This window comes from Notamacropus eugenii, chromosome 2 (assembly GCF_028372415.1).
Source record: "Notamacropus eugenii isolate mMacEug1 chromosome 2, mMacEug1.pri_v2, whole genome shotgun sequence".
Classification (NCBI taxonomy): domain Eukaryota; kingdom Metazoa; phylum Chordata; class Mammalia; order Diprotodontia; family Macropodidae; genus Notamacropus; species Notamacropus eugenii.
The window spans coordinates 42616062-42630553 of record NC_092873.1 but is presented as its reverse complement, the minus strand read 5'-3'; the positions used below and the strand labels follow the sequence as shown (position 1 = coordinate 42630553).

The following is a 14492-nucleotide window of genomic DNA, read 5'->3' as shown; positions in this document are numbered from 1 at the left end:
TACGAGCTTTAGGTGGAGGGGCTGAGGGCTAGAACAGTTACAGACGCATACCTGGGGGGCCGCGCTCCATGTGCACCGGCTCCGGGGGCTCACCTTCCATCACTTGGGGTACTGACCTGGGGAAAAAAGCACAGGACTTGGGTGTGGCGGCCGGCTGGGACCCTGGGGGGTGTTGGGGGAGGGCCGGCTGGGACCCTCAGAGGGGGTGTTGGGGGAGGGGCCGGCTGGGACCCTGGGGGGTGTTGGGGGAGGGCCGCGCTGGGACCCTGGGGGGTGTTGGGGGAGGGGCCGGCTGGGACCCTGGGGGGTGTTGGAGGAGGGGCCGGCTGGGACCCTCAGAGGGGGTGTTGGGGGAGGGGCCGGCTGGGACCCTGGGGGGTGTTGGGGGAGGGCCGCGCTGGGACCCTGGGGGGGGCACCCTGGCTGCGGGTCAGGCACCAGCTAAGGCTATCGTCAGTTCTCGAGTCTGACGGCACTTCCTATTCCGGGTTCTCATCACTCCGCAGCAGATCCGGAGGGGGAATCAGGGTGGTCTTCGGGGGTCGTCTGTACTAGGCCCGGACCAGACGGGCTGCGGATTCCCAGGGTCACCCGGACCCTCCCCTCGCCCCCCCCCCCCCCACTTTCAAAGTAAGTGACCGTGACTTGCTCAGGACTCATCCCGAGCCCCATGGATCGGAGGAATCGCCGGGCACAGCCCCACGTGGCTCCAGAAGGGCCCGAAGAGGCGTCGCTCCCGCGCAGGCGCAGAGTAAAGCACAGCGTGCCCAACGTACGGGGGGGGAAATGCCTTCGGCGCAGGCGCAGAGAACAGCAGGCCGCGGCCCCGGGTCTCCTAGCTTCCCTCCCTTCCTCCTTCCCAGCCTGCTTTCGCCCGTCACCCGGACCGGCAGGCTTACCTTCTGCAGGGGCGTCTCAACCTTCGCTGCCTCGGCTCGAAAGCCAACACCGGGCCAGCGCGGGTCCCCACAGGAAACGCCGAACCATGGCGGCAACAAGGGCAGAAAGAGCGAGCGCCCCCCCGGCCGCCGTTCTTAACGTGCTGGGACATACCATTCCTGAAGGCGGAGGGGGGGGCGGAAGGGGAGCTCGCTGGAATGGAATCGTCCGGAAAGCCCTTCCCTCCCCCAGCCACGTGGGGCGGGGAAAGGGGGCGTGGCCGGAGAGCTGGTTCTCTTCTCCTACTGGACAAAGATACTCGGAGCTCCTTTTTATTGGGAAAGATAGGGAAGGAACGACTTATTAAGCGCTTACTGTGTGCAGAACAGCCAGTTGGTTGGTTGTGGTCCTCCGTTCTCAGAGCACCGCAATGACATCACCATGAGAAAGTAAGTTTCAGGGTGTCTGACTATTAAGTGCCTACTGTGTGCATCACAGCCGTGTACTAAGGAGCTGCAGTGCGCCTAGCGCTGTGCTAAGCATAAGGATAAAAATAGAAAAATAAAAACAGAAGCTCACATTCTATTAGGGGAAATAACACATCAGAGGATTAGAGGGAGAACCCAGGTAGCTCCAACCACCTCTTGTTAAACTGCCCAGGGTGAGTGCTTCACGCTTCAGAAAGTGGCAAAGCTGCACAGAGGTTTGATTTATTATCCCACTGATCAAAAAGTGGTGGAGAAAATGCTAGTGGTGGAGATTAAACGTGAAAGTGAATTTCTTACATAGGTGTGCTTTTTTCCTCTCAGAGCCAGTGGTTAAACATTTAACAGCACGCCCCTGAACCTGGCTTTTCTGACTCCTTGTCCTGGATTCTTTCTGTGAAATGGAGCCGCCTTCCCCTTGATGTGGTGATGTATATTTGCTGTGACAGAGGGAAAGGATGGTCTTGAGGTATCCATGAGTGTCAATTTGGCATCACATTTGTTCATTCTTTCTACAAGCCTCTGTTAGGTACCTGCTATGTGCCAGGTACCTTGAGAGGTCCTAAGGATACAGACAAAATCTTTGTCTGGAGCCAGGAGGACCTGAACTCAAATCTGAACTCAGACACTAGCTGTGTGACCCTGGGCAAGTCACTTGCCTCCAAAGAAAGAAAGTCACTGAAGAGCTTAGAGCAGAAAAGTGACCTGGTCAGATTTGTGCTATTTTATCAACTTGAGTGGAGGACTGATGGATTGGAGGTGGGAGTAACTGATTAGGGAGGGCCAATTTGTAGGCTGTTGTAGCAGTGCAGATGACTAACTGAACTAGTGTGGCAAGAGAAGGGAACAAGAGACAGGAAGCATTTATTAAGTGCCTACTATGGGACCTCTGCAAGGATAGATTGTGGGTGGACAAGAACAGACCAGACTTGGTCCGTGGATTCAAAGGTTACAAACCTGGGTACCTGGAAGGATGTTGGTGCTTCAACAGAAAGAAGACATTCCCACATGTACAAAAATATTTATAGCAGCTCTTTTTTGTGGTGGCAAAGAATTGGAAATTGAGGGGATGTCTATCCATTAGAGAATAGCTGGACAAGTTGTGGTATATGAATGTAATGGAATACTATTGTGCCATAAGAAACAATGAGCAGGTACGCTTCAGGAAAACTTGGAAAGACTTATATGAACCGATGCTGAGTGAAATGAGCAGAACAGGAGAATATTATACACAGTAACAGCCACAGTGTGCAAGGACTGTTTCTGTTAGACTTAGCCCTTCACAGCAATGCAAGGACCTAAAACATTCCCAAAGAACTCTTGAGGCAAAATGCCATCCACATCCAGAGAAAGAACTATGGAATCAGAACACAGAATGAAGTAGACTATTTTCTCTTGTGTTATATTTTGTTTTGATTTTTCTCATGGTTTCCCTCATTTATTTTAATTCTTCTATGCAACATGACTAAAGTGAAAATGTGTTTAATAAGAATGTATGTGTAGAACCTATATAAGATTGCATACCATCTTGGGGAGGGAGAGAAAATTTAAAATTTATGGAAGTGAATGTTGAAAACTAAAACAAATTAATCAATTTTTTTAAAAAAAAAAAGGACATCAGGAGGAGAGGGGACAGGGTTAGGGAGGATAGAGAGTTCTGGTTTGGAAATGCTGACATCCAGGGGGAGATAGCCAACAGAAATGAGTGATGCTGGCCTGTAGCAGAGGAGAGAGATCTCAGGACACACATAGATCTGAAAGTCATTGCAGAGAAATGATGATGGCTTAGAATTTAATTCCATTATTGATTGCATGTTCTATGTTTTACACATATGAATTAATTCAAATCCATACAAATTTATTCGATGTCTACTAAGTACAAGACACTGTGCTATGATGCCCTGAAGATACAAAGATCTTTCCCTCAATGACTTTACAGTCTGTTTGAAGGAAAATACTAGGTATACAAATCAGGAGGATGGAGGCAAAGAAGAGATCCAGATAAGTCCAGGAGGAGGGAGGAGGTTGTACCGCCTTCCAGCGGAGGGGCCCAGAACCTGGGAAGCCGAGGTGACTAAGCTGAGGCTGGAAGGGAGAAAGAGGCTGTCACTGGTGGAGATCAAGGCTGCCCCAAGCAGGCATACTGATGGCCCCTTAGAATGCTGGGGCTAGAGCTAGAATGTCAGTTGGAAGAGACAACTAGTAATCCAGTTTGGCTGGAATAGAGAGGGGGAAATGCAGGGGACTGTACTGTGGAGTAATCTGGGAAAATCAGGCTTAGGAGTTTCACTTGACAAATCATTGGTATCTCTTACAGGCTCCATTTCCACCAAGGGCCTTCTACAAAGCCTCATTACCTTGAAGGCTACATCAAGCAGCCAGTTGACCAGCATTTATGAAGCACCAATGAAGCACCGGGCACCATTCTATGGGCTGGGAGTATAAAATAAAAAAAGAAAGGAACAGCCCCACCTCTCTGGGACTTACATTCTAGGGTCACTCTCTGGAAGGTCCTACCAGGGCTCAGAAGAGCACAAGTCAATTTTGTTCTATTGAAAGGGCTTCTCACCAGCATGCTGGCTCCCAGGTGCTGGCTTTCTGCAGGCCCTATCCCTGTCTCTTCACATACCTCATCTTGCCTCTCCTGGGTTGTCAGTTCTTAGTAGTGGGAGCCCATCTTTGTTTGGGAAGACTATGTCTGCACACACTCAGAAAAGTGAGTTCTCTGGCATTCACAACTCTCTATGTGTAGACACGGTCTGTATACCTGCCCAGTCCTGGCATGAGTGCCCCATATCCAGCAGGGTTGTAGTCTCTTAGTTCCTGAGAATGACAACAGGGGAGAGTCCTCATCCCTGCAGCTTGTCTCCCAGGTCCTTCCTAGTAGTTTCAGGCACTTGGGGCCAAGTGGAGATTGACTTGGGGGAGCTTCAGAGAGCCCCCCACAGGATCACAGAATGGGAATTTGAGGTCATCAGAGTCAAACCCCCTCATTTTGGAACAGAAAGAGGAAATGACTTAGCCACAGGCACATCGAAAGTAAATAGCAGAACCCAGGGCCTCTTCTTCCAAATCCAGCAGATTTTGTACCGTACCATGCAGAGAGTACTGCTGCTGCTGCTGCTGCTACTTACTCCTACTACTACTACTACTACTACTACTACTACTACTACTACCACATTACTAATAATACTTCCACTGATAATAAGCCCAATAAAAGCTATCACTTCTATGGGCTTTGAGGTCTGCAAAGCACCTTACATATATTTTCTCATTGACCCTCACAACAACCGTGTGAGGTAGGTGCTATTTTAGGTGCCCTGTTTTACCGATGAGGAAACAGGCTCAGAAAGATTGGCTTGCCCAGAGTCACACAGCTAACCAGGACCTGAGGCGAACTCAGGATTCAAACTCAGGTCTTTCCAGCTCCAGCCAACACTTAGCTGCCTTGAAAGTCATAGACTCAACACTGGAATAGGTCTTGGAGATCATCTACCTTTTACAGATGCGGAAACAGAGAAGGAAGTAACTTGTCGAAGGTCACCCTGACATGTTACCCAGCAGAGGTGGGGTTCTGTCCGACCCTAAGCATCTAAGGCAGCTGTGCTCTAACCCCACAAGAAGAAATGAGCATGAAAACCCCTAGGGGCCCCTGCGCATTCTGGAGTCAGGCACCAGGAACATGGGGAGAGGGGCTTCCCTCCCTCCGTGGGTCAGTACAGCAGTGCGCTGGGCTCCAGCTCTGGGCTCCTTGGCATCTGCACTTGATTCCAGATGCTGCCACACTGGCCATGCCCATCTTCAGGCGCTGAAAGTCCGTAGGGGCACTTGGTCCTCTGAGGTCGTTTCATCCCGGGCCCTGGATGATAGCAGTCGTCTCCAGGTTGTGCCTATAATGGAGAATAAAGAGCTGGTGTCTACCCTGGCAGAGGACAGAATATTCTGAGAGAACAAGTCAGTTTACCTGAGTTGGTGATGGGAGGGGGATCAACTGGACATGATGTGCCATTTTGGGAAATTGTCAGGGGTGTGCAAATACCCAGGGAGTGCCCACTGCTGCTCCCGCATTACCCACAGTAACGAGGGCTGAGATCCTCTCTGGGGATCGTTGGACAATTGATTTATAGCTAGAAGGGACCTTTAAGGCTGTCTCATCCAACCACACATGCACACTTTCCAGCTGAGGAAACCAAGACTCAGAGAGGATGAGAGATTCCCCCAAGGTCACACAGGTAAGTAGCAAAACCAAGATTTGAATCCAGGCTCTCTGACTGCAGATAAGGTTGGTGATTGTCCTTTGGCTCAGAGGACCAAAATGACATCATTATGTCAGGGTCAAGATACAATGGGTCCAACTGTGGCTGATCAGAGCTAAGGCTCCACCACAGGCTGGACAAGAATAGTTCAACTCTCTTTCAACTCTGCCCCATGGCTTCCTGGGTCATCAGGGATGCTGGACACCCCAGTAGAGTTCTCATCCAGTCCTCCCATTGGCCAGGGAAGCTACCACAAGGGATTCAGGTATGTAGATGGACAAAAAGGGACAGGGGCACAAGACAGAGCCATAAAGAAAACTGTGGAAATGGAACGACATTCAGAGCTCCCCCCGATTCAACACAGAAGAAAAGTGGGGTCCAAAGATGAAACTATCGGTCCAAGTTCACCAAAATGGTTAGTGTAAGAGCCAGAAGTAATGACCCAGGGCTTCTGACCCTCCCCTCACTCCCACATAGGAGTTCATTTTAAGGGAGCCATAAACTTTTCATTCTGAAGTGCTCCGAAAATAATAATTATTAAGTATATGTTATATAAATTACATGAATATGCAATTGATAATAATGATATATTACATAAATTATATGAATATACAACTAATTATAATTTCCATTCATCTGCCTTTTTTTTAAATACAAACTACTTTGCTTATGACCACTATGTGAGGTAGCTAGTATACGCCTTGCTACATGTACGATGAAACCAAGGCTTTTAGGAGAGGTGAGCTGGCTTATCTAAAAGAAAGGGATCTTAGAAATCATTTAGTCTAAACCCCTTCATTTCGCAGATAAGGAAACTGAGGCCCAGAAATAGGAATGCCTAAGGTCACGTAGCTAGTAAGTATCTGGGCTAGTATGCATGTCCTTCATGTTCACCATTCTCTCTAGAATATTTGATATTTATTAGGCACCTACTGTGTGCAAGGTACTGAGGATGGGATGGGATGGGTGCTGTTGTTACTCCCTTTCCAGTCCTTTCCTGGGACTGTGACGTCTGAGAAGTTTGTCGTGATGCCTTGAGCATCCTTGGCTACAAATGCCATACAGGGTGTTTATTAAGGAGTTTATTTTTACTAAAGATTCTGCAGGAATGTGATAGATCAGGGATCATGCTTTTTAAAAGTAACTGAAAAGCATCAGCAACTACTGACCCCATGTCTGATTTCTTACGTCTAGATAATATAAGAAAAATCTATGTACCCATCAAAGGTGTCCCTCCTTGAAAGTGTAAGAACAGATCAACCTTTGTAGGCAATTTCTTACAAAAGACCACACAGAATGGATTATTAAGTATATGGTCTACAAGGTGATGGGGTGATGGGAATGGGACCCCAAAAAACCCTAAGACCATGTCTCTGGAAGCAACTGACTACCCCCTACCTTGTGAGAAAATCCTTCCCTGTTGCAAGCCTGACCCTGTAATTCCTCAGATAAAAGTTATCTTAGGGGTGCCTGGCCCAAGGCTTTTTGTCCCTGGCTGGCCCAAGGATTTCTCTCTAGTGCTTGTCTGGCAGCTAAACAAAAACTGTCTTTTCTTCCTCAATGTCTGGTATCAACAAAGTTGTATCTTTGTTGGTATCTGATATCAACAAAGTTATATCTGCAGACTCCATGTATTTTCCCTTCCATAGACTGATACCTGCTCCCAAAGACACCTGGACCTTTCCCTGCCCCTTTTCTGTATAAGCTTTAGATTCACCCCCACTAAGTTGCAAGTTCCCCAAACTACTGGTGTTACATAAACCTTGCCACTTGACTGAAAGAAGGCCTGGGTGTGTGAATTCATTACAGGCAACTCTACCTTGTACCCTGTCATTACTGGGGTTCCTAGCACCCCAAACCTCTACACAAGGGACCTATACCATCATCTGAAACGTGACCCTTCACTCTGGCCCTTGCTTGGGGTCTGGGGGGCAGAGAGTCATGGAAAGTTGTCTCCCTAGTATTCTTCCTGGCTCTTAGCAATGGTCATCTTGATACAAAAAGTCTTAAGGGAAAGAAATGGTTGAAGATCCATCCTTTGTCCGCTGGCTGCTGCTGGTGTGGAAAGCTGAATTGTCTGCTCTGGCTACCTTGGGCAAGTGACCCTTGTCGTTGTAGAAACCCTATTCCTGGGTCTTGGAGATGAGTGTGACCAGGGCCTAGGGGGGAGCAGACTCACCTCGGAGTGTCTGCTCCAGTGGCAAGGTCCCCTCTGGCTCTTCCTTCAGTGTCTGAAGCTCCTTCTCCCAAGTGACCCAGTTCACTTCTTCCACTCTGTAGACCAAGATTAACACAGAATCATATATTTAAAGCTGAAAAGTCACCTCAGAAGTCACTGAGTCCATCCCATCCCCTCATTTTAAGGATAAACTGAGGCCCATGGAGGTTACAAGGTCACAAATAGTAGGTGTTACAGTCAGAATTAGAACTCAGATCCTCTGAGTCTAAATCTTTCCATTATACTACAGTGAGTCATTCCCCCCAGACAGACCAGCTCCCACAGGACTATAAAGCCAACATTTCCAGTCACATGCACAGCCTGAAGCAGGCAGAATTGCTGGATCAGGGTACAGAATTGATTTCCCTCCCCCAAACACTGGATGTGAGAGGCCCTGTATAAGCAGGGACCATTGGCTATGACTCCTACTATCCTGGACTACAGAGAAATCTTACCTCGTAACTCCTTGACAATAAGAACAGTTTTTGCCTTTTTTTTTGGTTTTCACCAGCATGTACTAAATGCTTGTAGATTGACTTACTAACTTCTTGGTTTGTGCCCCAACACATAGTAGGCTCTTAATGAGTGTCTGTTGGTTGATTCACTGTTGGAACATTGGCTGCATTGTTGAAGGAGGCTGCCCCGGGACCAACTGGGGACTGAGGGATAGGCGGAGGAATTGAAGGGGGGGCCACTGAACCTCAAAGTCAAACAGGGTCCCAAATCTACCTAAGTTAAGTCATCAAGTGCTAGTTAAGTACCTACTGTTTACCAGATCCCAACCATACAAAATGCCAAGGATGTAAAGAAAGCGCAGAAACAGCGGCCTGTTCTCAAGGTAAGGAATTGTCACCTTTCGATGATATCTGCAGGCTATAAACTCTGACTTTATGTAGTGTACTTGCACAGAAAAAGGCTAGAATATAATTTCTTAAATAATTATATTTGTATATAAATTTTATCTTCCTTTTTTGGTTTCTTATTTTGTGTTTATATATCCTCATTTTTAAAAATGTGTGGCCAAAAGGATCAATCACAAAATCTGGGAGTGGCCCCGGCCTTTCTGAGACCCCTAGTCTGCCTCCTCCCCACTTTGGGAGCCCCTCCCTCACCTCTCAGCTTATCCTTCCCTAGGGAGTGCCTTAAGTTTCCAGGGCTGGATTTGTTCTGCAAAGTTTGGATTCAGTCAGAGGGCTGCACTTGAGGACCTAGAGGGCCATATGTGGCCTGAAGGCAGCAGGTTCCCCACCCCTAGCCCTAAACCAAAGGACGCAAGGTGACACCATTCCCCTACCCAACTAAAGTTCTAGAATTGTTTTCAACTACAGAATAAGGGGTGGCTTGGGTAAGCCATACATTGACTCATTGTGGAGACTGCCTTATGACCTTAGGTAAGTCACAGCCTCTCAGGCCTCAGTTTCATGATCTATAAAAGGAGGAGGTTAGACTCAAAGACCTCCAGGTGGCTTAGAGGCCTCAAGATAAGATCAAGTGCTGGACTTAGAGTCAGGAAGACCTGAGTTCACATCTGTCCTCAGACACTTACTAGCTGTGTGACTCTAAGCAAGTCACTTTGTCTCTGTTTGCCTCAGTTTCCTCATCTGTAAAATGGGGCTTGATAATGTGATTGATAATATGATAATTGATGATTGATAAGGAGGTACCACCTCCTTGGTTGTTATGAGGATTAAGTGAGACACTGTTTGTAAAGTGCTTTGCAAACCTAAATCAATGCCAGATGTCACCAGGATGATGATGATCTTTTGAGGTCCTCTCCAGGCCTGGATCTATCGATTCAAAGGCGTAGGAGTCTTAGGAGGCTGGGAATCCAGAATGGTTCGACAATGATTCGTGGCAACACGAAGGTGAGCTTGGACTGTACTAACAGAATTGTCCAGAATGACAGAAACTACAGACCCATTATCCTCACCCTAATCCCACACATCTGGAACCACAGTGGAAATGGGAAGGGACTGTGACTTGCTGCCTTCTTGTGGCAGACAGGCGTAGGAAGCCTTGAGCCTCCTTTCTCTGTTTCTGACTCTGCCAGGCCTCTTCGGGCTCTCAGGATCATTTCCCTTTGCCAGATGAAGGCAATTTAAGACAGAATTCTCATTGTAGAACTGGACAGAACCTCAGAGCCAGCTAGTCCAAATCCTTCATTTTCAAGATGAGGAAACTGAGGCCTAGCCAGTGCATGCCAGGGGCACCTTTTGAAGTCAGGTCCTCTGACTCCAGAGGCTAATGCTCCTTCCAGCTTTTCTGCCAAGCTTCCAATCAGAAGAAGACCTGAATCAGCCTGAGGGCCCAGGCATGTGGCCACACTAATCCAGACCCACTGAACCTTGACCTCTGGCTCTTCCATGGGGCTAACCATACAGAAGTCCCTGAACACTTCTGTTCACATGGAGTGTTAGGGAGCCAGCCGTGTAATACGGTCAATCCACTTTGGGTTTCCAATCCACTGAGACTGCCATGTCTTTGAAATGATAGATCCAGAGCACAACATCATCATCCAAGTATGGCCTTGCTCATTGGATTGGAACATCAGCATCTTTGTAGGGCTCTACAGACTAGATTAAAAGGATCAAGCTTCCTGAGGCTGAAATAGTTCCCAATATGGAGGGTGAGACTGGACAGCTGAGGGCAGGGCCCTGGCCTAGAGGAGGCTGCCTGAGGTCACCAGGTCCAATGTGCTCACTAAACTCCTAGGTAGAGAAGGCTGCTCCCCAGCATTATAAGGGTTTTGGAAGCCTTCTTCCACTTCCACAACCCCCAACCCATCTTACCTGAAGCACCATCTCTCATCTGGCTTCTGGTCCGGAGTGGTGCCCACTGTAAGGAGAATGCCTGACCGTTCCTTCTTTTTCTTGCACCACCAGTAGCCCCTCTCCATCTCTAGGACTGAGATGGCTCTCTGAGAAGGGAAGAGAAACATTAGGGATGAACAGACCCCTCCCCTACCTTGGGGTGGAAGATAGGCCCACCTGGAAATGAGAGGAGAGGACTAGCTCTCCTTGTCTTCAGACAAACAGGACTCTGCCTCGGGGCATCTACTTAGAGATCAGAAGGGTTTGTTCTGTGTGGGTTTACTTGATTTGGTGACCGCTATCCTCCTCACACCCTGTCTTGTGGACTTCTGCTGGCCTGAGCTACCCACTGCTGCCAGTGGTGTGTCACTGTCCCTACAGGACCCTTGTCCCAGATTTACCTGCTATCACCCTCCTCCCTAATCTGTAGAGAGAGCCAGACCATCTCCTCTCCTGGTTCAACTGTGCCTGTGACCCCAACCCTGTTCAGCTCTTTTTGTCTTATGTCTAGTTATAATTCTAGCCTCCATGCCCATTTCTACACACAGCCTTCCTCCGATCAGGGAAGAGAACCACTCCCCCCATGTTCTGCTAACTATGCACTATTAATTTCTCCAGATCCATGTAAACCTGGGCTCTACCCCATGCCCTCATTTTTGCCCTGAGAACCAGAGAGGAGAAGCAATCTGCCTAGGCTTATGCTACTATTCCACAGATCTTTGAGGGCAAAAGCCAATACTTTCTTTTGTCTTCGTAATTCAAACACCCAACCCAGTGTCTGGCACAAAGTGAGTGTTTAATAAATATTTGTTGAATTAACCCAAAAAGAGGACCATGATTACCTGATCTCCTATTGCCACATCCACTGACCCCCCAGGACCCTCAAGTCTCTGAGCAGTGACAGATCATGGGATCCTAGATTTAGAGTTGGAAAGGATCGTAGGGGTCATTGAGTCCAACCTCCTCATTTTATAGATGAGGAAATTGAGGCACAGGGAGATAAGGCAACTTGACCCTACTTCCACATTCCCTTATACTCCCAGTACCCCTATCAAGTGACACAGGACCCTGGAATTAGAGACCATTCAGTCTCACCCTCATTTTACAAAGGAGGAAATTGAGACTGAAGAGGTTAGGAGACTTGCCCAGGGTCACACAAATACTTAATGGCAGAAGCAGAAATCAAACCCAGCCCTTCTGTCTCCAAATCCAGCTCTCCTTTTCCTATATCATACTGCCTTGATGATCTCTGGAAATGAGGAGAGTCAAACCCTTCCCCTATCCCTCTCCTCCAAGTGGCTGCCATGGAAAGCAGGCTGGGTTTGAGGAGTGTGGGTCCTGTGCCTGTCTCTGCCTCAGTTTCTCCTCCCTGTAAAAGGAAGGATGACTCTGCCAGAGACCAGGATGCAGATGGCGGCTGACCTGCAGCTTCCAGATGCTCCAGCTGTCTGTGGACACGCTGTTGACAGTCTCGCTCATGAGGGCGATGAGCATGTTGAGCAGGAGGATGTAGGTGAGCAGCACGTAAGCCAGCAGCAGGAACATGATGAAACCCTGGAACTGCAGCTCCTTGTGGAACTCGAGCTCGCCCATGCCGATGGTGAACTTGAAGAGCTCGAGGGAGGCCTCCACGAAGCCTCCGTAGGGAGCCTCCACCAGGGACTGGTTAGAGAAGGTGGGCAGGGGGGCTTCCCTGCTCAGGCTCACCAGTGCTGCAAATCAAGCAGTCCAGGAACTCTGTTAGATACCTACTATACACCAGGCACTGGGCTGAACACAGTAGGGATACAAAAAGAGGCAAAAGACAGTCCCTGCCCTCAAGGGCTTACAATCTAAGGGTGAGACAGCATGTAAACAATTAGTAAAAACAAGGTACAGGCCAGGTCAGTAAAAGATAATCAACAGAGGGAAGATGCTCAGGTTAAGGAGAATTGGGAAAGGCTTCTTCTGGAGGATCAGAGTTTAGTTGGGCCTTAAAGAAAGCCAGGAAGCCTAAAGGCAGAGATGAGGAGAGAGGGCCTTCCAGGGATGGGGGACAGCCGGGGGGGGGGGGCGGAATCTATAGAGGATGGAGTGCATTGCTGGGGGAAGAGCAAGGAAGTTAATTTCACTGGATGGCAGAGTATGGGAGAAGGCATAAGATGTAAAAGAACTGGAGGGGGAAATGCCTGGATTTGAACACAAACAGGACTGGATATTTGATCCTCAAGGGAAAGGGACCCCAGAGTTTATCAATTAGGAGGGTCAGAACTGTGCTTTGGGGAGCTCATTGGATGCTGATTGGAAGATGGATTGGAGTGGGGAGAGATTTATGGAAAGACAGCAAGCAAGGCAGTGGGTGGGCTTATTAGGGGAGTAACCTCAGAGCCTAGGAAGAGGGGGGGCCCTTACCTATGGCGAAGCCGAACAGGAAGACAAAGTAGACCAAGAGGAATCGCAGCAGATCTCGGAGGATGACCTAGAACAGACACCCCCGCCCCATAAAGGAAGGAAACCTTGCAGTCAGAGAATCCAAGTTCCCAAACTAGAAGGTGTGAGAATTTGAACTCAGCTCTTCCTGACTCTAAGTGTAGGGACATAAACTCTAGACTGCATTATCTCTCTTGTGGTGACAAAAAAATTCAACACCCTGCTGGAAATGAACCTCTTCAAGTGATCTAGGCTAAATATTCCATTGGATTCACTGCAACAGACATCTATCATGTTGTCTTCCCCCCTAGAATGGAAACCTCAGGAGGACAGGGACTCTTTCACAGTCTTTGTAAACGCAGTATTTAACACATGTAGTATGTTATTTATAAACAATTGATAGTAGGTGGCTTAAGAAATGCTTGTTGATTGACTGACTGTCCACTGATATGAGCCTTAAAATATTGGAGTATCATTGGGCCTTGCCACCCAATTTGACCTGGCCTGAGTGGGAGCACACAGGAATTTCTCCAGTTTTTCATCTGTCCAGTTCAGATGAACCCTTAGAGTCGAGGGAAGGGAGAGTCAGGAGGGCTTCACTCACCTTCTGTATCATGACGCTGTAGATACCTGTCTGCTGGAAACCACGGGCGTAGTAGAGAAGATTTATCCAACCCAGGACCAAAGAGAAAACCAGGATGGGCAGGTACCAGCTGAGTTCTAGGAAGCACAGCACCTGGGCCACCACTGAGGTGAGGGCCTGGCTTAGGCTAGGGGAGACACATCAGCATCAGGTCCACTGACAGCCCAAGGGACTCCCCAGAGGCCCCCCCATATCTCCATCCCAGGAATACATGCTCAGGCCTGCCTAAACACACTCAGAGAGATTCAGCCCAAAGTCCCTTACGGAAAGACTGTAGGGTAATGGGAAGTGTCTTCATTTTGGAGTCCCAGGCCCTGGGTTCAAGTTCTGACTCTGCCACTTGGTGCCTCTGGCCTTGAGTTTCCTTGTTTGGAAAAGGAAGAGGTGGGCTTGGGTGACTCTTAAGGGCCCTTTCGCTCTAAGTCTGTGACATGTTGCTGTTTAAGAAGAAGGGATTACTTGAGAATTTCTGGCTTCCTTTCTACCTTGATTAATATAAATTCAAGCCCAGTCCCCAGATAAGCCTTCTTCCATTCCAGAGAAGGGAGGATGATAGATAAGCATAGGGAAGGCAAGCCAGGGGCTAATGAGACTAAGGTTCAGAATTAACCCAGAATTCCCCTCTGTGGAAACAAAAACAAGGACTAAGCTCTCCAAGAGTTGGCCTGGTCATCTGGCCCTTCAGCTGGAAACAGAGGCCAACAGGCTCCAATGCCATATTCTTCTAAGTTCTAGGAGACTCAATTTCTTTGACTTTTTTCTTAATTTCTTTCCCTAAATTTCAGTCATTTC

At 48.3% G+C, this 14492-nt stretch overlaps 1 protein-coding gene and 1 non-coding gene across 2 annotated transcripts in view; both read right to left on the bottom strand.

The window, feature by feature from the left end:
* The window catches only part of TRPV2 (transient receptor potential cation channel subfamily V member 2), a 42884-nt gene that overhangs the window by 1828 nt on the left and 26564 nt on the right, over window positions 1-14492 (bottom strand). The window contains exons 11-17 of the mRNA XM_072640060.1: window positions 13662-13827; window positions 13040-13106; window positions 12071-12360; window positions 10628-10755; window positions 7800-7894; window positions 900-5254; window positions 52-116 (exon numbers count right to left, since the gene is read on the bottom strand). Of these exons, the coding sequence (XP_072496161.1) occupies window positions 5166-5254; window positions 7800-7894; window positions 10628-10755; window positions 12071-12360; window positions 13040-13106; window positions 13662-13827 (835 nt within the window). The 3' untranslated portion in view covers window positions 52-116; window positions 900-5165. The remainder of the gene's footprint in view (window positions 1-51; window positions 117-899; window positions 5255-7799; window positions 7895-10627; window positions 10756-12070; window positions 12361-13039; window positions 13107-13661; window positions 13828-14492) is intronic.
* Window positions 429-503, bottom strand: LOC140530620 (small nucleolar RNA SNORD49). The gene has a single exon (XR_011976048.1). It is a non-coding gene; the product is annotated as a small nucleolar RNA SNORD49 (small nucleolar RNA).